Source organism: Suricata suricatta, chromosome 17, assembly GCF_006229205.1.
Source record: "Suricata suricatta isolate VVHF042 chromosome 17, meerkat_22Aug2017_6uvM2_HiC, whole genome shotgun sequence".
In the NCBI taxonomy this organism is placed as follows: Eukaryota; Metazoa; Chordata; class Mammalia; order Carnivora; family Herpestidae; genus Suricata; species Suricata suricatta.
Genome location: NC_043716.1, coordinates 12,195,916 through 12,218,170, shown reverse-complemented (window position 1 = coordinate 12,218,170; position 22,255 = coordinate 12,195,916). Strand labels below are relative to the sequence as shown.

General features: G+C 51.7%; 2 protein-coding genes across 10 annotated transcripts in view; one reads left to right on the top strand and one right to left on the bottom strand.

The window, feature by feature from the left end:
- The window catches only part of SHPK (sedoheptulokinase), a 24,431-nt gene extending 15,994 nt beyond the window's left edge, over positions 1–8,437 (bottom strand). The window contains exons 1-2 of one of the 4 annotated variants that reach the window (XM_029927419.1): positions 5,342–5,358; positions 4,796–4,966 (exon numbers count right to left, since the gene is read on the bottom strand). In XM_029927419.1, the coding sequence (XP_029783279.1) occupies positions 4,796–4,963 (168 nt within the window). In that variant the 5' untranslated portion in view covers positions 4,964–4,966; positions 5,342–5,358. Of the gene's footprint in view, positions 1–4,795; positions 4,967–5,341; positions 5,359–7,429; positions 7,827–8,378 lie in introns of those variants that run through there. The other 3 variants (XM_029927420.1, XM_029927421.1, XM_029927422.1) reach the window with 3 other exon arrangements.
- Positions 5,231–22,255, top strand: CTNS (cystinosin, lysosomal cystine transporter). Of its 6 annotated transcripts, XM_029927427.1 has the most exons (14): positions 5,236–5,584; positions 5,692–5,783; positions 7,319–7,508; positions 8,064–8,143; positions 11,894–11,972; positions 13,538–13,622; positions 16,089–16,192; positions 16,308–16,439; positions 17,141–17,240; positions 17,322–17,441; positions 18,460–18,630; positions 20,489–20,606; positions 20,877–20,991; positions 21,329–22,255. In XM_029927427.1, the coding sequence occupies exons 4-14, from the start codon at positions 8,083–8,085 to the stop codon at positions 21,408–21,410; spliced, it is 1,167 nt and encodes a 388-aa protein (XP_029783287.1). In that variant the 5' UTR covers positions 5,236–5,584; positions 5,692–5,783; positions 7,319–7,508; positions 8,064–8,082; the 3' UTR covers positions 21,411–22,255. The 6 variants fall into 6 exon arrangements, with proteins under 6 accessions (XP_029783289.1, XP_029783287.1, XP_029783288.1 ...); XM_029927428.1 differs by lacking the exon at positions 5,692–5,783 and having other exon boundaries at positions 7,342–7,508; XM_029927426.1 differs by lacking the exon at positions 7,319–7,508.

Here is a 22,255-nt window from a genome sequence, read left to right as displayed (position 1 = left end):
GGCAAGTCTGAGCTATGAAAAGCACGGCCCCTGCCCTACAGGAACTGACAGGATAGGAAAACATAAGACCAACATGTTAAAAGAAGTTAAGGGTCTATCACAAGGCACACACAGATTGGGATGGGGCAGGACGGAACACAGCAGGGAGGAAGCTGGCAGGAAAGGTGTAGCCAGGAAAGGCCTCATGGACAAGCCTTAGTGTTTCCTTCTGCTTGGACTTTAATTCATCCATCTGACAAACATGTCCTGAGTGCCTTTAGGGCCAGGCCCTAGCCATGGAAACAGAACACCCACTGGGGGGAGGGGGGAAGGGACACATGGGTGGGTGACTTAGTTAACTGTCTGACTCTTGATTTTGGCTCAGGTCATAATCTCATGGTTCCTGAGGTCAAGCCCTGCATCAGGCTCTGTGCTGACAGCGTGAAGCCCACATGGGATTATATCTATCCCTTTCTCTCTGTCCCTCCGTGGCTCTCACACACAAGCCTACACCCCTGGCCACTTTCATACATGTTTTTTTTTTTCTCTCTCTCAAAATAAATAAATAAACTTACCCCCCCGCCAAAAAGAATAAAACACCCACTAGGGAAGGCAGGCAAGGAGGAAGCCCAGAGAATACCAGGCACAGCAACAGTGAAATGGTCCATGCAAGGGTGTGGTGGGAAATGAGGCTATAAAAGAGGAGAGGCTGAGCCCTAGGGCTGACCTTGAGCCCCAGGGTGATGGATTCCTCCTATAGCCAATGGGGTGACCTTGGAGCTTTCTGAATGGGACAGTATTATTATCAGAGCTGTGTTTTCAGAAGATTAATTAGGCAATGATATAGAGTACCGAGAAAGAGACTGATAGTACAGAAAGATTTTTAGGGGTGGAAATGAGATTCAATAAAGTCAGGACCATCTTTTCCTGATTTGCCTTTTCCCCTGATTTGCCTCCTCACAAACTTGTCTAGGCAGAATAACCCTGAAAAACAAAGTCATGAGAGGTAAGAATATAATCAAATAGCATGCTAATATCTCTGAGTCCAGTGCTCCTAAGAGACAAGAATATGAATAGAATGCAGGATTTGAAAAAAGTTAGAGGTGTCTGGAATCAAATGGGAAAACACATTGAGGGATCTTAGAGATAATGAAATCTGAAATCCAGTCAAGCAGTATATCCAAATGGGTGGGAGGTAGAGACTCAAGTAACTTCAAAAGTAGGTGACACACACCAAAAAATGTAGGTTTCCATGACCATCTCTTCTTCTAAATTATGGAGTCCCTGTCAAAGTCTAGAAGTCAGACGCCAAGATCCCATCCCATCCCAGGAGATGCCTCTAATCAGTAAGAAGTCTCAATAAGCTGAGGAGGCCGCCACAAAATATACACGTGGAATCGTAACCAGGAGACATACCTGCTTCCTTTATGAGTAAGAAGACTTCAAAGTGGAAATATCAAGAGTGAAACATGCATGTTTAAAAGAGTCATACCTATGTGATTAACATCCATGCTTAAGGAAATCTTTGAGTATTTGGTATTTCGGGTAAATTTATGTTTCAGAGAATTCGGCCTAGGTTACCTTTGTAACTCCAAGTTAAAATGTGACATTGAGTAACTGATCTAGGTGCGTGATTATAAATTCAAATCTCACTACTGTACATTTATAAAAGGATTTTAAACACATAAGAGCACTTAAAGTCTACATAGTTATCCATTTAACTTATTAGATTTATAGAATTATTTAAGTTTTCTGAAAAGCTGTGGGTCAGGAAGCTACATTACCTAAAATATATAGATACATATAAATATAATGTATAACTAAGATACTTAACTGAAATGACCTTGAATATTATTCAAAGGCCCTCAAAAATGATAGTGACATGTTAGACTTATAAACGGAACCAGCTTTATTAGCTAAATTTAGAAGCATAAGTAAGAACTAGGGTTCTGAATTTAATCAATTGAATACTTACTTTGATTTCAACCGAAGTGAAACGTTTCTAGCACATAAAAATCACCTCAAGGTACAAACCATGCTTAACAACTAGAAGGACCCCTGGAAAACTCAGAAGAGAAATGTGGCTCAGCTCTTAATAAATGTCTGGTCTCTGGGGACCTGAGAAAGCTTCTGGTCTTGGAAAAGCAGCTGAAGTCTGAGCCCTCAAGCCCCAGGCTACCCCAGGGCAGAACACAGCCCTCCCCTTCCTTGGGACAAACCCCTCCCTTGTCCCTCAGCCTTCTGGCCTTGGACCGGGCAGTTCTAGGCTCAAAACAAGCGTGAAGAGAGGAATAGAAAAAAAGGAAGGTGAAGATGGGCAGGATGGGGAAAGGAGTGCAGAGAGAACACAATCATCTTCCAGAAGAGACAGCCCCAGGCCGAGCGATACTCTATATGGGAGAGACTGCAGCAGCTCTGGCCGGGCAGGGAGAGCCCAGCAGAGAGGAGGTGCGGGGCCGGCATATTGCAAGTGTAAACTACATCCCAGACTTCAGATTTAGCATGAAAAATGTACAACATCTTATTAATAACTTGATAGCCATTATTATATATTGAAGTAATAGCATGTTGGATACACGGGGCCAAATAAAATATGCAGTTAAAATTCATGTCAGCTGTTACTTTTTACTTGTTTTTAATACTAGAAACCTGGAAATTCCAGGTGCCGGTCAGCTTTGTGGCTAGAATTTCTACCAGACAGTGCTAGTATAATGAATTCCCACATGGCCTCACAGCAACTCAGGACAGAGAAGCCACAGTTTAAAATGGGCCCAGGTGTGTGAGTTGTGTGGGTGGGACAGTGAAGGAGAAAAACAGGCAGGTGGGAGTGAAGACAAGGAGGCCGTCAGGATTCAGCAATTAGTGCGAGTTTTAGCGGTGAGTGCAATCAGGGAGCAGCTCTCGGATAATGGGCACGCCCACAATGGAACAGGAAAGTGCTGCCTCCATTTCTTGGTTCAGACCATCAATCGCTCTACATCCAGATCAAATCCTAGCACTTCAGATTTGAGAAAAAAAACTTATAAACTCATTCAACCCTCCTCCTCCACACCCCTCTTTACAGATGAGGAAGCAGAGGCCCAGAAAGGAATAATTAACTCAGAAAGGGTCACAGAGATTCACCCAAAAATCCTGGTATTTCAACGTTGCAAATACCTAAAAGCCGGACTTTCTATACAGCTGCCAAGGGTGGTGGTGTTCTACACAATACTTCTTAAGACCGAAACATATGGACACAAAGGGAGGACAGAGTCATCAGGTCATAGGCCAGTGGCCTTCACCCCGGGGGTGATTTTTGTCCCCTAGGGCACGGTCGGCAATATGGAGATATTTTGGGGTGTCAGAACTGGGTAGGGTGTGCCGGCATGTGGTAGATAGGGGTGCTGCTGACCAATGCATGGGACAGTTCCCCACAACTGACCCGAAGTCTTAACAGTGGCAAGGTTGAGAAATCCTGCTAAAGATGAAAGTACAGCAATGCCGTTTGTCCCAGAGCACAAAACACACATGGAAAAAAGCAAGGGAGCTATTACTGGCCTCTCCTAACCCCCTCATTAGGCAGGTGGGGCACATTGTGTGTCTGTAAACATGGAACAGCCTGCTGAATCTGGGGGGAGCGGAGAAAACAGTTTTCAAGAAGTGGCCCTATTTCAAGAGAAAAAGGCACTGCCTACCCCACTTCCTGTAATCCCAGCTGCTCACCCGCACAGGGTCAGAGCTGAATTCGCCTCCATTTCATAGTCCATGAGATGAAATAATCATTCTAAAATATCCTCATGCCCCAGCCAAACTAATTTTGAAAGTCTGTATGAAAATGCAAAGTGCTCCTGTAATCCTTATCCTCCGAAATGTTTCCTAGCAAGATGGACTCTGAACTGTAAAGAACTGAGTCCAGATAAGTGGCAAGAGATTGTGAAAAACAAGCTCTTGGGAGTATGGCTCAGGAAATCGAAGTTTGTGGCTAGCAGGGGCCATGGAGGCCTCCTACTTCAACGAGGAGAACAAGCAGAGATCCAGAAAAAGAAGTCCAAAGGTTACACAGAAAGTTCCTGAATATTAATTTCTATTGTCAATTAACTGAACACAGAGCTCCCTTTTTCAGGGAATTAATGGAATCCACCTCTAAGACCTGATGATCTCTCTGAACCCACATCTCCCATTGTGGTGAAATTCTCCATTTCTACCTTAAGCATTCACAAGACATTAGTTTTAATGTATAACAATCAATCCAATCTTTTCCTAACATTTCAATCAGCTTCTCTCTTCTTTCTGCTTCCGCAGTCCTTCCTCCAAGGTGTCTCAGCTTTTGGGACCTGGTGTCTTTTTCTGATCAAGTGTTTGAATTCCCCAGTCCACATTCCACCCCTGCAGAATGAGAAGAGCCGCTTCAGCCCTGATTCTCACTCTAAATTCCGAAGGAAAAGCCAGACCCTGCCCTGGGGAACAAACTGCATCCTGAACATGAGGACACCAGCAGGTGTGAGGTGCAGAGAGCGCAAGAACAAGAGGGAGGCCTGGGGTCTCCCAAGGAGAGCAATTTCCCGCAGGTCAGGTGGAGGGGGAGAGCACGCGGATACAGGGCCATAAGCAAGGCCACCGGAGGCCAGGCACTGAATAAGGAGCTGGGTGCCAGCAGGTGGGAAAGCTCCTGGGATGAAGCCTAACGGGTCAGAGGGAGCTGCAGCAGACAGGCAGAGGTCAGGCAGGCTGGAGAAGTTGGGGAGAGTTCCTTGAAGAAAGGGGTGTCGGGGAGGCCTCCTTTGAGGAGCAAGAGAGCAGCTCCCCGAGGCGGTGCGACTCCAGGACGCTGCCTCACCTGGGGCCCTGCGGCAGCGCTCTGGGCCGCTGCCTCGGCCCGCGCCGCCCGGGCACAGCTCGCCAGTACCACGAACCCGGAGGGGTCGCCGGGCGCGGACTCCACCAGGGCCGCTTTCACAGACGTAGTGCCCAGGTCGATACCGAGAATGACCGACCGTGCAGCCATAGCCTGGGAGAGCGATGCAGTCAAGGTTTCAAAAGCTGACGTCCGAGGAGCAGCGCCCCCTCCCGCACACTCCCCGGCTTCAAGGCTCCGAGGCGGGGGCCTCGCCTGCCAATCCTCAGCCACACCCCACGTGGAGACCTTTCGCCTTCCCATTGGTCAAGGAAAGCGGAGCCCTGCGCACCCCTCGCGGCAGGCCCTGGCTATAGGCGGAGAGGAGGGGAAGGCGGGACCTAGCTGCTCCTGCAGTTTCCGGGCTGTGCAGCGCTGCCCGGGCTTCGTTTACCGAACTAGCGCGGGGTTCCCGAGACGCCCTGGGCGCTCCAGGAGTATCTGTGTCCGTAAAAGGGGCCTAATTCTCCCTCACACCCGAGCCCTCACCTCTGCCAAGGCACCTGCACCCCTCTGCTCCGCCCCAACCCTGCCCGATTGCCGAGCTACGACGAAACTACAGCTCCCAGAGTGCATCGTGCCGAAATCTGTAGATGGAGAATCAGGTGGCTGGAGTCAGGTGACTTCTGGCCCGCCTTCACCTCAAGTCTAGCAGGCCGGGAGAAGCGGGTACAGTCCGAATCGGCTCCTGCGTGCGGTGTGTTCGGTCCTCGGGGCCTTAGAGGATCTCGGGTGAGAGCCGGCGCGGCCCCAACAGCCTCCCCCCATTTCCCAGGCGGACCCCCAGGGGGCTAAAGACTCGCACAGTAAGTCGGTTGAACGTCTTGCCGCGCATCTAGTTCCCCTCCAGCCGCGCCAGGGTTCCATCACCTACCAGCAGTCCCGGCCTCGAGACACCGGACAGCCTCGATGTTGAAAGGTCCGCGTGGTGGTGAGCAGAGGCAGGGGACATGGGGCTGCAGAGGCGGTGTGGGTGGCTCTACCCTAGTGCCAAGTCTGAACCCCTTCCTCCCCCTCTGGTTAGTTGCCGCCTGAATCCGGGTCGTGGGGTTGTCAGATTAATTGGAGAGAGGAGATGCTGAGAAGACCCTTCCAGGGACTCCAGTTGGTGTACTGAGCGCGGGTCTGGGCTCTGGGGAACTGGGCACGATGAGACCCTGCCCTGCATTCCGGGGCTTTCAGGCTGTAGGAAAAGATGACAAATGACTGGGCCCTGCCTTTTCAACAGAACGGAGAAAAAATAACACCTATGCTTTTTGAGGGCTTGCTAGGTGCCCTAGGCAACAGCAGTGATCATTTTACAACTTTGTTTCTCAGCCTTTTTTGCTAATCAGCCCCTCTCCACTACCATGAAATTTTAATACCACTAATTAACTCTGTTTATGAACTGTGGCTCTTTGGAAGTCCACAAGCCGTGCTTTACATTTCATCTTATTTGAAAGTCGTGTGATGTAGTCTCACTGTCCGTTTTACATTAGGAGATTGAAGCTTGAGGAGGTTAAGTAGCACCCAAAGTCATACAACTAATAAATGGGAAGCCCAGGCTCAAACCTGTGTAGTCTGTCTGTATTCTCCAAGAAGAGACACAAGAAGTTCCAGGTTATAAAACAGTTGACAGAATTAAGTCAGATACCTGACAGGAGCTGGAGACCCTTGGCCACAGGTTTCTCCTGGGATGGATGGTTGGGGGTGGGAGACTCCTTAAAGTGGTATCTGAGTGAGGCCTGGAAGATACAACTTAAGACAGGAAGAAGGGCGTGCCTGACATCCCATTGCCATGAAATTCCCCATTTCTAGCTTGTAGGGTTCACAAGACACAGTTTTAGTGTATAGCTATCAATCTGACCTTTTTCTGACATTTTAATCGACTTATCTCGCAAGGTTTATCTGTCCTGATGTCTTTCTTCCAAGATATCTCAGCCTCTGGGCCTGGGAGACCTTTACTAAGCAAATAATTGAGTTTGTCAGTCCACATCCCACTCCTGCCGGATGAGAGAAGAGTCGGTTAGGCCTGATTCGCATCTGATTTCCAAAGGAAAATCTAGACTCTACCCCGAGGGACATTCTGAATCCTGAACTTGAGGACACGGGCAGGTGTGAGGAGCAGAGAGCGGCAAGAGTGAATGGGAGACCCAGGGTCATTCCAGACACAGGAGAGCAATTCCCTACAGGTCACAGTACAGGAAGTGGGTGGTAGAGGGCACGGGGATACAGTGTCAAAGGCAAGGCCTCCAGAGGAGGCCAGAGAGAGGAGGTCAGTGCGAGCAGGTGGGAAAGCTCCTGAGACCAGACCTAACCGATCAAAGGGAGCTGCATCAGGCAGAGAGGCCCCTGGAGGAGGCAGGGACTCACAGAGGTCAGACAGGCTGGAACAGTGAGGAAGACTTACTGAAGGGAGGTGGGGGTATCAGGGGGTTCCTTGAGGCCTTTTGGGAAAACTGAACCCAGGAGGATGTTTCCACACAGACCTCTCCTGGCTCTCGCCACAGGAATCCCCAGCGGCTGTCAGGTGGGAAGACCTAGGCTCTGTGGGCTGAGGCAGCACATATAGACCACACTACAGATGTCCGTGCTCACCTGCTCCGTCTTGACACGCGGCTCACCTGCTGTGCGGCGGGTTATGGGTGTTACTCAGTGCCTCTCCCTTGCTTCACCAGTGAGTGTCTCCTGGACTAATCTGGGGCTTGTCCCTCTCTGGCTCCCCATTATAAGTGATCCCTGCCAGTCCTGGAGGGACTTAACCAAATGTCAGTTGGTGTCATTTAGCCCCTTAGGCTTTTGCCCCAGGACAGGGAATAAAATGAATTTCCTTAAGGTTTTTAGGTTCACAAAGTCAAATGTCTGACCACAGTTTGAATAACTTTTTGAAAAAAAGAACCCCCAACCAATAAAAGTCCATTCTTTCTGTTAACTAGGTTGCAAGAAGCAGTTCAATGTTTGTCTGCTTCCTCAGAGTGGAACCTTACACAACACACTTAGCCTCTTGGAGCCCATTTCCCCACATATCAAAGAAAACTAAGTCTCCCCCCACCCCACCCCAGAATCTCCTCCTCCAAGCTGGTCATACAAAGCCCATGAGGTCACAGGTGTGAGGTGGGAGTCCTTTATGAACTGGCTGTGCCATGGTCCCAAATGGCATACTGTCCCCTTGTTGCTGAGCTGCTCCAACTTTAACCTGAACTTCTCTTGCTGTTTTTTTTCTTTTTCCTAGTTCTCTGAGATTGAAGAACATGAGAAACAGTTGGCTGACTATTTTTATCCTTCTTCCTCTGAAGTTCGTAGAAAAATGTGGTAAGTTTAGAAATGGGCCACCCACCTTGCAATGAGGAAGATGGTGCTATAGAGTAAGTAGCCTGACCTGTTTGTAGGCAAGGGCTTAGGATTATCCACACCACATGTGCCTGCCTGCCTGCCCCTTGGCCAAACAACTTGACGGTGGAGCAGACCCATGTCTGGAGTCCAGGAGTTTTACAGGGAGCCAGATGGTTCCAAAATAATTGGCCCTTTCCCACAGGGTCCCTATTACCTTTTCCATATCACCGAAGTCAGACCGCGGAGCTCCAACACCTCTATGCCCTGTAGACCTCACAGAGGGACTCATGTGGGTCCTGGGAGATGCAGCAGAAGCAAATGAAGGGACCACCTTGTTGCACCTGGTTCCTCTCTCAGGCTCAGATACCTGAGGAGCCTGCCTGGCATCCCCTTAGGCACCGAGGAGCTGGGTGCAGCGGCCCAAGAGGGGCTGGGGGGCCTCGCAGAACGCAGGCTGGTTGTCTGCCAGACGCCTCAGGGTTTGTGCACCTTTGTGAGGCTTGGTCTTCAGGGCAGGGGCCTTAGAGGCCTGCATCATTCTATCAATTCTGCTGCCTAAAACATTGCTGAGATCCCTTCCATGAAGAGAAAGGAAAGTGTTCACCCCTCCTAGGACGGCAGGCCACTTATTTTGGCTGGTGTCAAAAATCAAATGTATCTTATAATCCCTGACTAACAATTTCAAATGAGCCATCTGCAAGCAATACAAATCCTGCAGGAGCTTCCCAAGAACCGTGCACAGTGGCTGTCCCGTTACAGGTGTCTGGCCTCTTGAAGGCTCTTCCAGGTTTGTTCAACAGTCGGTCATGTTACTTTGCAGTCACACCTTGTGGATAAGCAATTTCCAAGAAAGGCAAGATGGCAGCATGAAGCCTAGTGCTCCTCAACACGGATTCCAGAGCCCCACTCCAGACCTGCGGGGTCATATTCTGTGGGCCTGAAAGGCACAAGTTTCTGTCACACCTGTGTTAGCTGGCTTTAGATAAAGCCTTAGTCAAGAAGATCATACTAGCCACCGCCACCTCAGTTAAACAGAGAGGAATCAGGCCCAGGAGGGGGTAAAAGTCTTCCCCAAACTCACAGAGCTAGAAAGCAGCAAAGGTGGGACCCATTTTATTACTTTGCCTCCTTTCCTGAATGTCCTTGAAAAAGAACAGTGGAAACCAGCATAACATCTAGTGAGTGGAGTTGGGTTTCTGACCTCATTCTGCCATGCCTGTCCTCTCCTGGCTTTGGGGATTGGTCTTCAAGGACTGGATGAGATGATTGGCCTTGAGAGTGTTCGGTCTCTGACTTCTCTGGGTTGAATCCTGAGGCGCTACAACCCAGTGGCAAGAACTGGGGTTTGAATCCTGCCTCCATCACTGAGCCGCGTGGGCAAGACACGTTCCCTCTTGGGCGTCTCAGTTTCCTTATATCTGAATTGGGAATGAATACCCACCTCTCACTGTTACAATAATTAGAGAATGGGTTGACAGTGTTGGAGTGGGTGGGGTGGGGAGCCCAGGGGGTGGTGCCAATAAGTATTTCTTCAAAAAAGCCAGACTCTCCTTAGGGGAAACTTGAGGTGGTTTCATGAAGACTCATTTGGTAATCCTGATGTGATGTCCAGAGACTCTTGCTCCAGGGCAAACTAAAATGTGCTTTCCCCGGATATGATGCCTGCTTTCCTTCCATCTTGGGCTTAAGAGTGCTCTGCAGTGTTTAAATGATGACGAGAATAGACACCCGCAATTGTTTAGCACTCAGGCCGTGCGGAGGGTGGGTCACAGACACCAGTGCGATACGTAGTGCCATTCTCCCCATTTTACAGGAGAGGAAAGAGAGGGCCATAGAAGTTCAGAACCGAATCCACGGTCACACAGCGAAGACGTGACAAAGCCAGGATGACCTGTGTGACTTCAGAGCCCAGTCTGTCAGCTGCTCAGAGCCACTGTCTTCCCTGGCTCTAAGTGAGGGGAGAATAAACATTCCCAGATCTGGTTCTTCAGGAGTTTCACAGCCTCCTCTTTTAAAACGCAAACACTGGATGAGCAAAGGCAGGCGGATCTCTCAGCCACCCTGACCACAGCCCAGCAGAGCTGTAGGGCCGGAGAGTTTATGGGTGGCTGCCTGGCATCACTTTCAGTATCCCTGTCCTAGGCACTGTCTCATCAGTGGTTTTGCTTATCTAGCGCAGTCCTCAACTCTAGACAGAAAGTAACATCAGGGACCTTAAGCACTGCCTGCTCCCCCCTCCTCCCCCCAGAACAAAGCCTGGGTTGACATCAGAGTGTGGAAAAGGGGCAGAGTTGCCAAAGCCGCCTCCAGGCCCTGGGGCTACACTTGAGGGAGGGATCATCCTACTCTGCTCTGAGAAGCTTGGCCTCTTCGGGGCAGCACAAGGGACATATGGGACATACGTACTCAGAGACACTCAGCCAGACAGCCGTGCGGAGAGCATGGCACTAGAGACCTCAGACCATGGGAGTCTCAGCTTGGAGGCTTGCAGATGCAGGTGGCAGAGCCTGTGTCTGCATTCGTGTGTGCCCGGCTAATGCGGGCCCCTCAGGGGCCCCCGGCAGCAGAGCCAGGCCTGGGAGTACAAGTTCCAGGCCAATTCCTTTGCAGAAGATGAGGTTACTATTCCAGGAGATGTTCAGGCAGAGGAAAAGCAACTTCTAGGTAGGAGTAAGGAGAAATGGGATCAGACAGTGGATTTAATAAGGAACTTTTAAGATCCCTTCTAATCTGAACACCTAAAATTTCAGATCTCAGTTTCTTATCTTCTGCCTAGAGGGGACTGGGGAGAGAGAAACCAGTTGAACTCAGTCTTTCCCCTGTGGACTCCCTTTCTGCCCAGTCTAGATTTGTGACCACTCCTTAGCCCTTGCATAACCGTGAAGGCCCCGAGGTAAGGGAGGGGGACAGGTGCCCGGGGGCTTTGAGCACACCTGGGAGTAGAGGCGGGGTGTGAGTGTGGGCTGCCCAAAGAACACAGGAAGAGGTCAGAGAGAGGCGGGCTCAGTCTGGTTCTATGGCCAGGTTGCTCTAGGGTATTTGGCCTTCCCAACCTGCTTCCACCCTCACTCCCAAGGCCTATTCGTCTACCTTATCCTGCATCAACACCTTAATGCCAAGAAGAAATCCCTCATGTGAGACTGTGGTGTTCAGCATTCTCCACACACATACCCCCTCTTCCCCATAGTCAGCCTCAGGAAGTGGATCAGTGAATGGGTTTAGCTAAGTTAGCACATAGCCCAAAGGGGTTCTTTAGAAACAGGATAGCAGGGCCCTACGAGTCAGAGTACAGGAAAGGGCTGGAGTTCTGCAGGGCCATTTTAGCTCCATGAACAGAGGAGACCCCTGCGCTTTCCCATCCGAAGAGGTGGTTCAAGGCCATGTTTCCCAGTCCCAGATCAATGTTTGAATTCCTGCGTGACAGTTTTTGGGGCTCCTATCTCTGGGTAACTCAGCATCAGAGGCTCTTAGTGTGGGGAAGAGGAAGTACACTGTTTCCTGCTCAGGCCCATCTGCCTCTGTCTCTGGCGCAGGAGGGGAAAGAGCATAATGAAGGCTCCGGCTTCCAGGTCCATCACTTACCCCCCGGACCTCCACGTCTTCTTAAAGGTGGGGGTTGCCATGAGTCTGTGCTCGTGAGTTCAGATATCAGGGATCCTTGTCCCAGCTTTTCCTTGTGAGCCTGAGTTCTCTGTCCTGATGACTTGTCATTGGTTTGGGTCCTTCCAGAGTCGACCATCGACCTCACCGTTCCTCCCACTGTGAAGCTGAAAAATGGAAGCTCAGCCAACATCAGCATCGCCCTTCAGTAAGTTCCCAGGCCCGACTCTACCGTCAGCTGAGTTCATTCACCCTAGGGCTGGGTCTGGGCTGACCCCTGGCTCTGTCTGTTCGTATTTCAAGTGTGATGCCTTTGCCTTTTCACTTTAAGACAAGCTAAGAGGCACCTGAGTGGCTCAGTCAGTTAAGTGTCCAACTTCAGCTCAGGTCACGATCTCACGGTTGACATGTTCAAGCCCAGCCTCGGCCTCTGTGCTGACAGCTCAGAGCCTAGAGCTTGCTTCGGATGCTGTGTCTCCCTCTCTCTCTGCCCCTCCCCTGCTCGCTCACTCTCTCTCTCAAAAATAAATAAACATTAAAAAAAAAAAAGACAAGTTAGAGAACACTAGGGTCAGTGGATATTCTGTATGATAATACCAAGTCCCTTCTCTCCTGAAAATATAAAATAAACTTTAAAAACAAAACAAAAAGACAAGCCAGAGAAAGAGGCAATAGCAGGTGGTCTGCAGATTAAGGTCCTAGAGTTTTTCCCCAGCTGCTGAATCCTTGTTTCTGGTCAGAAGAGGAGAAAGGGGGATTCTCCATAGAGACATGAGCCTTTTCCCCTTCTGAAAGATGTCTTTAAGTGACCAGTAGCTGATGTCAGACCTCAGAGTGGTCCTTTCCAAGGCTCTAAGTATTTGCTGAGAGCCCTGAAGGTCAGGTGGCAAGGGGCTGAGCTGCTCACCAGCACTTCTGCAGTCCCTCCTGAGAGCAGAGGTGAACGTATTGGGTGAATCCCATTCATGGCAACACTCATGCTTCGCCTTGTCTGAGTCTTCCGGGCTGATCTCTGCGGGTTCAGGGGTGCGGTGCTGACCGACTACAGACTGCCAGGGGGCCTGCCCCCTCTTCCATATCCTTCACTGCCTCTCCTTACTCTTGCCTCCTAGGCAGGAGGATTCCCCGAGATGAAGATCTAGAACCCTGTCCTTTACTCTTTACCCTTCTCCCTTGCCTTCACCTCTCCCGGGCCGTCTGACCTCAGACCAAAGCTTCGATAGCAAGGCTCCCTAACCAACCTGCATTCCGTCCCAACTCCTGCCACCTCTCTACGTAGATACCTTATAAATCTGACAGGCTATCCCCTTACCACGTCGTCCCTCTCCAGAATCCTTGAGTGGCTTTCCATGGCCTTCCAAATTAACTCCAGGCCTATACATCCACACTTGAGGATACCAAGTGTGTCCTCCCGTCAGACACATCTCCTAGCTCTCGGGGGACTCACCTATCACTGCTCACACCGGAGTCCTTGGAACCTTCTCCACCAGAGCAAATGGCATGGTCCTGTTGGCCTCTAGCCATCTTGTCTGGCAGTCACGGCCAGTTCCCCACCTTCTCAGGTTCTCATCTGGCCCCATTGGGCTTCTTGTGTCCTAATACAGATAGAAAGCTCCTAAGGAGCAAGGACCCCACCTCTCCACTCGGCCTAGCACATAGCACGTTTAACCCTAATTGCCTGAGAAGTGACAGGCCCGTGTGAAACCCAGAGGTTTGGTTGACATCTCACCGTGTCCAGCTTCGCAACAGTAATCAGACTCTTGTCCTCCACAGGCATCCATTAAATGCAACCTTGGTGATCACTTTTCAAATCACATTTCGTTCAAAAAATGTTACTATCCTTGAGCTCCCTAATGAAGTAAGTAATGAATTTTAACTGATGGGTGGAGAACTGCTGGGAACCAAACAGTCTTTAAGTAAGTGCCTGGAGAGACAGGCCGCCTTTTTTAATACTGTGGGCCACCCCGTCCCATCATTCTAGAAATCTCTGATTTTGGCTTAGTTGGTCTGTTTGAGGATGGGCAGTTTAAGCCACGTAGATGGAATTTGGATGATGGTGGTAAGAAATTTGAGGCAAAAATGTGTCTGGGAAATTCTTAAGATGCTTTTCTAAAATTTTGCTACGTAGAGGGCATTGGTGGACCAATAAATAGTATGGTTCCTGCTTGAAAACCTGTTAGAAATGCAGAATCATGGGCCCCATCCTAGACCTACTGGGTCAAAACCTGCATATGAGCAAGAGCCCCAGATTATTTAGGTCCACACTGAAGTTTCCAAAGCACTGTCTGAGATTCCATCGGTTGGGTGCTGTTTCCAAAACCTGTGCCAAATGCTGTCTAATGATCACTATTCATTGCCCTTATGCATTTATATGTATATATGTATATGTATATACTTCTCCCTTACCAGCATTTGAGCCAATTACCAATTGCCTGGGTAAAAAATATTAATAGGGGAGAATAATGTAGAGAATAAACGGTGGTTTAAAAAAAGAAAAAGACAAGATAAATGCAGGGATGACTGTGAGGCATGTCACAGGCCCTGTGTGGTTGTAGAAATGGGCTGCAGGTTGAGTCTGAGGCCCCTGGCAAGAAAACGGCCCTAAAGCATGGGATCAGATAAAGCGTGTCAACCCAGAAGGGCCTTGTGTGGGAAGGGAGTCCCCTCTCACCCTTTGGTGAACACCACACCCTATTAGCCATTCTCCAGCCTCCACCTGCCTCGGGGCATGAAGCCTGCTGCAGCGTAAGAAAAGCCATTGTTTCTTACAACAGATTGTGGCAGCCCGCTGAGGCCTGGCTTGATCCACAGATCAAATTTAGATTCTGAGCAATGACATTTATCACCTAGTTTCAGGTGAGGCCTCCCAAGTGAAAGCATCATCTTTTCAAAATCAGTGAAAGTCAGACATCATTTTAAGCAAAAGAAGCCTGACACAGTAAAGTAGACCATATGCTTCTTTGTGCAGAAAGTGCAAACAGGGTCAAGGCGAATCTGTGGTGTTGGTGAGCATAGTGGCTTCCCCTTAGGGCTCAGGTGTGACTGGAAAGGAGCCAAATAGGGCTTCTGGAATGCTGGAAGTGTTCCATTTCTTGACCTGAGTGCTTGATCTTGGTTTGTGGATATTATTTCATCAAGCTGTGACCTGTATACTTTTCTGCACTTAAGTTATAATTCACTTTCATAAAAAATTTTACTGGTGGAAAACATTGTATGTCAACTATAATTTTAAAAAATAATAATGGTGGGGGTCAAATCCAGTTGTGGAATGATCCATATGGGTACCAACCCATTTTCCAGGGGCCAACCTATGTGGCCTCTCCCATGCAGCTCTAGCCAATCCTGTCTCCTACCTTTGGAAACCACTGGTTAGAACAAGGGGCCTGAGCTGTGAGCCTTGGACAAGGTACTCACCCAGCACATCGCAGATTCCTCACCTGTAGACGTAAGGATAAGAATGTCTGCTTGACAGTGTCGTGAGGATTAAAAGCCGTAGCAAGTATAAAATGTCTAGGATTGTGCCTGGTGTGCTAAAAGAAAACACAGAGTGAAAGATAGTAATAATTTTCCTGTGGACCTAAAACTACTCTTAAAGTTTATTAATTAAAAAAAATAATGATAGTTTGGATTTCCTTCTGCCTTGTACCAGTTGATTTCCAGCTGGCCAGTTTTCTTCCTTCCTAGTTCCTGAAGGGACGCAGTGGCCCACTTACAAATATACAAACACATTGCTAAGAAAGCCTATTAACAAGAAAAACTAGCCAAGAGCGGTACACACCATGAGGCTCTAGCTTTCGAGAGGTGGGCCATGAATTACACTCTGGGCTTTGCAGCAGCCGCTTGTACAATTCCATTTGTTCCGTCAAAGCCCCTGATTCTAGTGCTAAAAACAAAAAGTCCTTCCAGGGTCCTCATAAAGAAGCCACTGAATTCTAATGGCTGCAGCCTCACAGCGCCTGTGACATGAGTGGAGGTCTGGGGCCCAGAGCCGTACCTGAGGAGCAAAGACGGGGGAGACAGTTTGGTTCAGCGAAGGGATCCTCCTGCTCCCTGCCGCGTTCGGGGCATTTACGAGTATCCGGGGGAATGACTGGGAGGCCAGATGCTGCAGGCAGGCCTCTAACACTAACCAACACAGGTGTTGGGGGGGGGGCGGGCTTGAGGGGTTGGGTAGGTGGCCCAATATTTCTCCCTTTTGTTAGTAAGCTCCTGGAAGGCCCAGACTGTGTGACCCGTCCCATCATTCCCTGGAGTGTAGCCTGGAGCTGGACACTCAGGTCCCAATTACTGTGTAGCACTGGATCGAATTAAGTTTTCCTAACAGGTTGTGGTGCCTTCCGGTGTGACAAATTCCTCTTTTCAAGTGACGTCTCAAAATGTTGGACAACTTACTGTCTACCTGCATGGAAACCATTCCAACCAGACCGGGTAGGCTGGCCCCAGGCCTTAAATGATGAGACGGGAGGCAGGCCTTGTCGGGCACATGGGGGGGGCTTCCTCCAAGCCCAGCCTCAGCTCATCCCGGTCCCCAAACTCCTTCTAGCCCGAGGATCCGCTTCTTGGTCATCCACAGCAGTGTCGTTAGCATCGTAAACCAGGTGATTGGCTGGATTTACTTCGTGGCCTGGTCCATTTCCTTCTACCCTCAGGTGATCACCAACTGGAGGCGGAAAAGGTAAGCACCTCGCTAAGCTTTATTTGTAGTTACTTGGGGCTGAGGAGATGGGAGGCATCCCAACAGGGCTGTAGGCAGCATGGGTTCAGACTTTCCTCCTCTGCTCTTCTCTCTTCCTGCCCTTTCTAGAAAGTTGTCCAGTATGAGAGCTGTAGGAGCCTGTGGCAGGACTTGCAGCGCGAGGCCTGTAGTCCGTGGCCCAGTTCGGCCCCTCCCTGTGAAAGCAACAGAGGGGGGCTTCTCGGGAAGACAGAGAACGTGCTGGGAGGGAGCCCACCAAACCTGCTCTGTTGTTGGTCCACCAGCCCTGCAGGCATTAGTGTCGAGTCCTGTGGCGGTGCTAGGGCTGGGTCCTTCAGCCTTGGTGGTTAAGTACCCCTCACGCCCCCCAGCCCCACCCCAAACCCCTACTTTAAAGACCAAATGGGCCTGGAGTTGTGTCTTTGCCCAGCAAGCACCCAAGGTGTCCTGCAGTTACACGGCCGCACGGGCCGCATGGGGCTGCGGAGCTGGGAGCAGGGGGGACACGTTCCCAAGAGGGTGGGATAGTGTGCCATTGATTGGGGTGTGCAAAGGGACCTGAGCACAGTGCTGTCCTTGGAGAGCTGAGCCCTCCTCCCCACATGTCGGGAGCTCTGTCCCCTGCCCTCCCTCCGGTCTCACCTTTAACCCTACTTTGTCTCTTCATCCTCCCGTGCCAGTGTCATTGGTCTAAGCTTTGATTTCGTGGCGCTGAACCTCACAGGCTTCGTGGCCTACAGCGTGTTCAACATTGGCCTCTTCTGGGTGCCCTACATCAAGGTAACTAACGCCCACCGCAGCCTGGCCCCAGCTCTTCAGTAGCTTGGCTGCACCTCACGCCCAGGCTTCTCCCCCAAACAGGAGCAGTTTTTCCTCAAGTACCCCAACGGAGTGAACCCTGTGGACAGTAACGATGTCTTCTTCAGCCTGCACGCGGTCGCCCTCACGCTGGTTATCATTGTGCAGTGCTTCCTGTACGAGGTGAGATGCGCTGGCGGCCCGCCCCGCCTCCGCTGCCAGCACCCGCCACCGCCGCCCGTGCCTCCTGTTTCATAGCTCTGCTTTCTGGGGCCAAGATAAGAGGCCCCACGCTGGATGCAGGGAACACCCATGAGTCAAGCCCTCAGGACCCCCAGGGGTGGGGTGAGAGACACAAAAGCAGTGACAACTCAGCAGCTTGAGAGTTGAGCAGGACAGGAGGACTCAGGCAGCTGACGGAGGCCCTGACACAACCAGACAGGAAGGGGAGGGCATCAAGGAAGCGGCGCTGAGTTGTGGTCCTTAGTAGAAGTGATGTTGCCATGGTCGAGGGGTGGGGGCGGGCTGGGGTGGGGAGCAGCCCCAGTGGGAGGACAGAGCTGTGAAGGCCAAGGGGCAGTGAGAGGAGCTCTGACCAGATGTTTGTGGCTGGGGTTCAGGGTCCCAATGAGGGGAGCAGGCGGGGTCTGGAGTGCCAGGCGGAGGAGAATGGCCTCAGCGGTATTGCTGGGGGGCCGCTGGGTGTCAGCAGGGAAGGCACCTGCAGGCCGGTTTTCAGGGGATCACTGACATGCACATTTTCTCGCATTTCACTGTGGGTGCAGTGCTTCCCTCAGGGAGCTCCCTTTGCACATGCAGGGTCAGCCAGAGACTGCTTGGTTCCCACTGGCATGGACCTCCTAGGTTACCTCTCTGGGAAGCCTGGTGAAGGAGACCTGCTTTGCGGAAAGATAGGGGTAAGGGATGGACTCCAGAAACGATCAGGCTCCGCCTGGATCATGGAACAAGCCTGGGCTGGAATGGGGCACCAGGCCCCCAGGGTGTTGGGGGCCACGTTCCCAGCTCCCGATGGCCTCAGACAGGTACCCAGTTGTGCAGTGTGGGAACAAGCAGCAGATGGCATCTGGAAAGTCCAAGAATGACTGAACTAGAGATCCTGACAGTGACGGTGGTGTGGTTGGCACTGGGCTCTCAACCCCCACCCACACCCCCTGCCCTCCGCTCTCTGCATCATCCTCAGCGAGGCAACCAGCACGTGTCCTGGCCTGCCATCGGCTTCCTGGTGCTCTCGTGGCTCTTCGCGCTCATCACCATGATTTTGGCTGCAGTCGGGGTTACCACCTGGCTCCGGTTTCTCTTCTGCTTCTCCTACATCAAGCTCGCAGTGACGCTGGTCAAGTATTTTCCACAGGTACCTCCACGGCCCTCCTTTCTTTTCACTTGGACATTAGAGTGGGAGGGAGGAGATACAGACCCCAGGCACTGCTCCCGTAGCCTGGCTGAGGAGGCACGGATGGAAGGTTGCCGTGGAAGCCATGAGCGCAGCCAGAGCAGGGCTGGGCAGAAAGCTGGCCACAAGCCCTGCTGCTCCGCCCTGGAGCCCAGAATCGCCCGAGGAGGTCAGTGGAGACCTCTGTGAGCTCATGCTCAGCTCTGAGAGCAGGCTGTGCAGGATACTTGGTCTCGCCATCCCAGTCCTTCCTAATGGCCTCCATTCTGCCTCCTACCCTTGCCCCCCGTTACCACAACTGATGGCCCTGGTGAACAGCAGCAGGGTACTTGGGAAAGATTAGGTGAGAGGAGGCAGCCCGGCGCTGCGACCTCTGACCTCCGCCTCCCAGCCAAAGATGCCTTCCTCAGAGGTCCCCTCCAGGGTCCACTCTAGGGGCCCTCAGCATGCTCCCTCAAGGTCCCATTCAGATGCAGAGACTTAGATTCAAACACAGCTTGCCCCATAGACCAAGGGACAAGGTGTGAAATTGCTGCTAATGGTGGGGTCCACCCCTGAATCTAGGGCCTCCTGTAACCTACCCCATTTCCAGTGGAGAAGCCCCCCCTTTCAGTCTCCCTAATGCAGGGAACCTTGTATTTCCTGGGCCCAGGAAGGATAGCATTTTGCCAGAGTCAAAGTCCGTCTCCTGGACGGCAAGGAAACAGACTGAGAGCCTTAAGGATGAGCAGGACTTAATTGTGTGGATGAGAGAGGAGGGGGCTTCCAGGCTGGGGGCAGCCTGCACGAAAGCACAGGCAGAGGAGTGTGGGAGGCAGCAAGGAGACCTTCCTGGCTGAGCAGCACCGAAACTAAGAAGGTAGAGCCAGGCCCTAGGGGGCTGGGGAAGAAGGCTTCGGAGTTGGGGGGTAGGTCTTGAGGGAACGGGGCCACAGTTCCCGAGTTCGGGAAGGCTTGGGCCTGGTCAGTCTAAGAGGAAGGAGCCCCACCTGGAGATGCTCGGAACTGTCCCAAAATGGGAGAGGTGGCTGCAAGCATGAAAGAGCGTGGGAGAGGACAGAGAAGGGGACCTCACAGGTGGCTGGCTGAGAGAAGACCACTACAGAGGCCATGCCCTCCCTCTTGGGTGATAAGGAGGTTGCCCCAGTCAGAGAAGTCCAGAGGGTTCTGGCATTGGAGGAAGGATGTGGGGCAGTGGCAGCAGAAAGTGGGGGGATGTCCACGTATACCCACCCACTAGACCTAGGAAGCCCGAGGTGGAGTCCCCAGAGCCCAGCCAGAGCTGTGGTGGGCGTCAAGTCCACTCTACTGATGGGGAAAACTGAGGTTAAGAAAACTCCAGTAACTCTCCCGAGAGAACCTCCTTTCAAGGGTGGAGCTGGGGTCCCAGACAATCGGACTCCTAGCCTATGCTCATAAGCACAACGTGAAGTCCAGGCTGAGTTTAAGAAGACCCTTCATTGGAGATGAGAAGAAAAATCAATTGCTAGAAAACCAAGATGGGTTTTGTCCCAGAACAGGAAAGGCCGAAGACTGGAGAAGCAATATCTCCCGTGCCTTTGCAGCTGCGAGGTGCAGGGACGGGAGGAGGGGAGGTGTTGGCTGTGCCCCCAGATGAGACCCCCTGGGCCCGCCCACGCTGCTCCCTCTGCTGGCAGAGATTTGTCAGAGCCCAAAGGTCACTGTGCTCTTTGGAGCCGAGGCCTAAGCACATGAGTGGGAGAAATTAGAGCTGCTCTTGTTTGGAGTGGCGGTCACATGAGGCAGCCACTCAGCCCCCTCACTGCCATCCTTACGTCTGTCCATCTGTCTGTCTCAGGCCTACATGAACTTTTACTACAAAAGCACCGAAGGCTGGAGCATCGGTAACGTGCTTCTGGACTTCACCGGGGGCAGCTTCAGCCTCCTCCAGATGTTCCTCCAGTCCTACAACAATGGTGAGTCAGCCAGCAGGCTGCAGGCGCAGGGTGGGGGCCAGGCTTCCGGGGACACCTCTCCATCCCACCCCCCATCCTCAGCTTGGGAATCCACGCCAATCCCAGCACCCAAGGTGAGACTCACCTAGGGGCCTCAGCAGCTGGAGGATTGATGGTTTCCTGGGCAGATGAGGCCCACCCCCCTTTCCCCCCACTGCAACCCCATATGCTCCAGCTGCTTCAGGAGTTGCCAACCTGAAGCCAAACTCTGTCCCCTGTGGCTATTAACAGACCAATGGACACTGATCTTTGGAGACCCAACCAAGTTTGGACTCGGCGTCTTCTCCATCTTCTTCGATATTGTCTTCTTCGTTCAGCACTTCTGCTTGTACAGAAAGAAACCGGGGTATGAGCAACTGAACTAGCACCCAGGGACCCAGCATAAATGGCCCGGGCCCTGTGCCCACCAGGAAGGCTGGGGCAGAGTCTGGAGTGCAGGGCTGGCCCAGTGTGCTGACCGTGTTGAAGTGCTCTCTTCCTCAGGGCCAAACACCTTATGCACAAACCCACCTGCCTTCGGCCAGGTCTCTCCCAGACCAGGCTGGGGAGGAACCTCCCTCTGAGACAGACACCTGATTCTGCTCCGATACGGAAAACCACACCGCTGACGGCCCCTCCCAGGCCTCACCGGCCAGGCCTCTGGCCCTCCTGCATCTTGATGCACCATGTTTATTTTCTTTAAGGCTTCAGGCAGCACACACGGGTTCGGACAGCCATCCCAGGCAGGACTGGGTGCTGAGCTTGGAGCCGAAGGCCTTGACCTAAGCAACCAGTGTTTCTGGGAGCAGCCTGAAGGACTGACCCTGCAGTTGTGAACCAAGGGCGCTTTGCTGCCACTGCCATGTTCCCAGAGACCAAGCAGCCTGGTGGTGCGGCCAATGGACTCAGAGGTGCCGGTGCTGGTGGAAGAGGGGACAGGATATGGGGGTTCTCTGCGCACTCACCTTCCTGACACTGCCCCAGCTGTAATCACAGGTGGTCTAGGCCAGGGTCTGGCAAAGAAACTGTATTTCTGAGCCTTGAGGTACCAGACAGATTGGTTCTGAGCTAGGCTTATGCCCAACGCCTCTGGATCTTTATCACACTAACCCCTCTTGGATTTTTTGGAGGGAGGTTTTGGAAGCGAGTGGCTTAATTTCTTCACCTTCTGCCTACCTCCACTTTCCCAGAGTCTGGGGCCCCACATAAGCCCCTTCAACTGCTCCTCATCCTGCATCTGGAGTATAGGACGGACGGACACACACACACACACACACACACACTTCTGTGCCTTAGAGGTCTTTTAAGACCTGCCAAACGGTGGGCGTAGCTCCCCTACAGGGGAGGGCTGGCCCCCTCCCCTCACTTCCCCCAGACCCCTACCTGAGCCTTGCCAAGTTTTTGCTGTTCAGGAGCCTGACATAGGGACTTGAGACCACCTCACGCAACCCGCATGGGCCCAACCTTTATTCCACACCCCCTTCCCTCCTATCCCAGGTAGTGCTCCTTCCTGTGGCAGGAGGGGAGGGTCCCAGGATGTGCCTTGCCGTTCACTCTCAGACTTTTTTACTACGAGATCAATGTGAGGTGCCTGTATCCTTAATTAAAACCTGATTTGTCTCCTTTCCGCA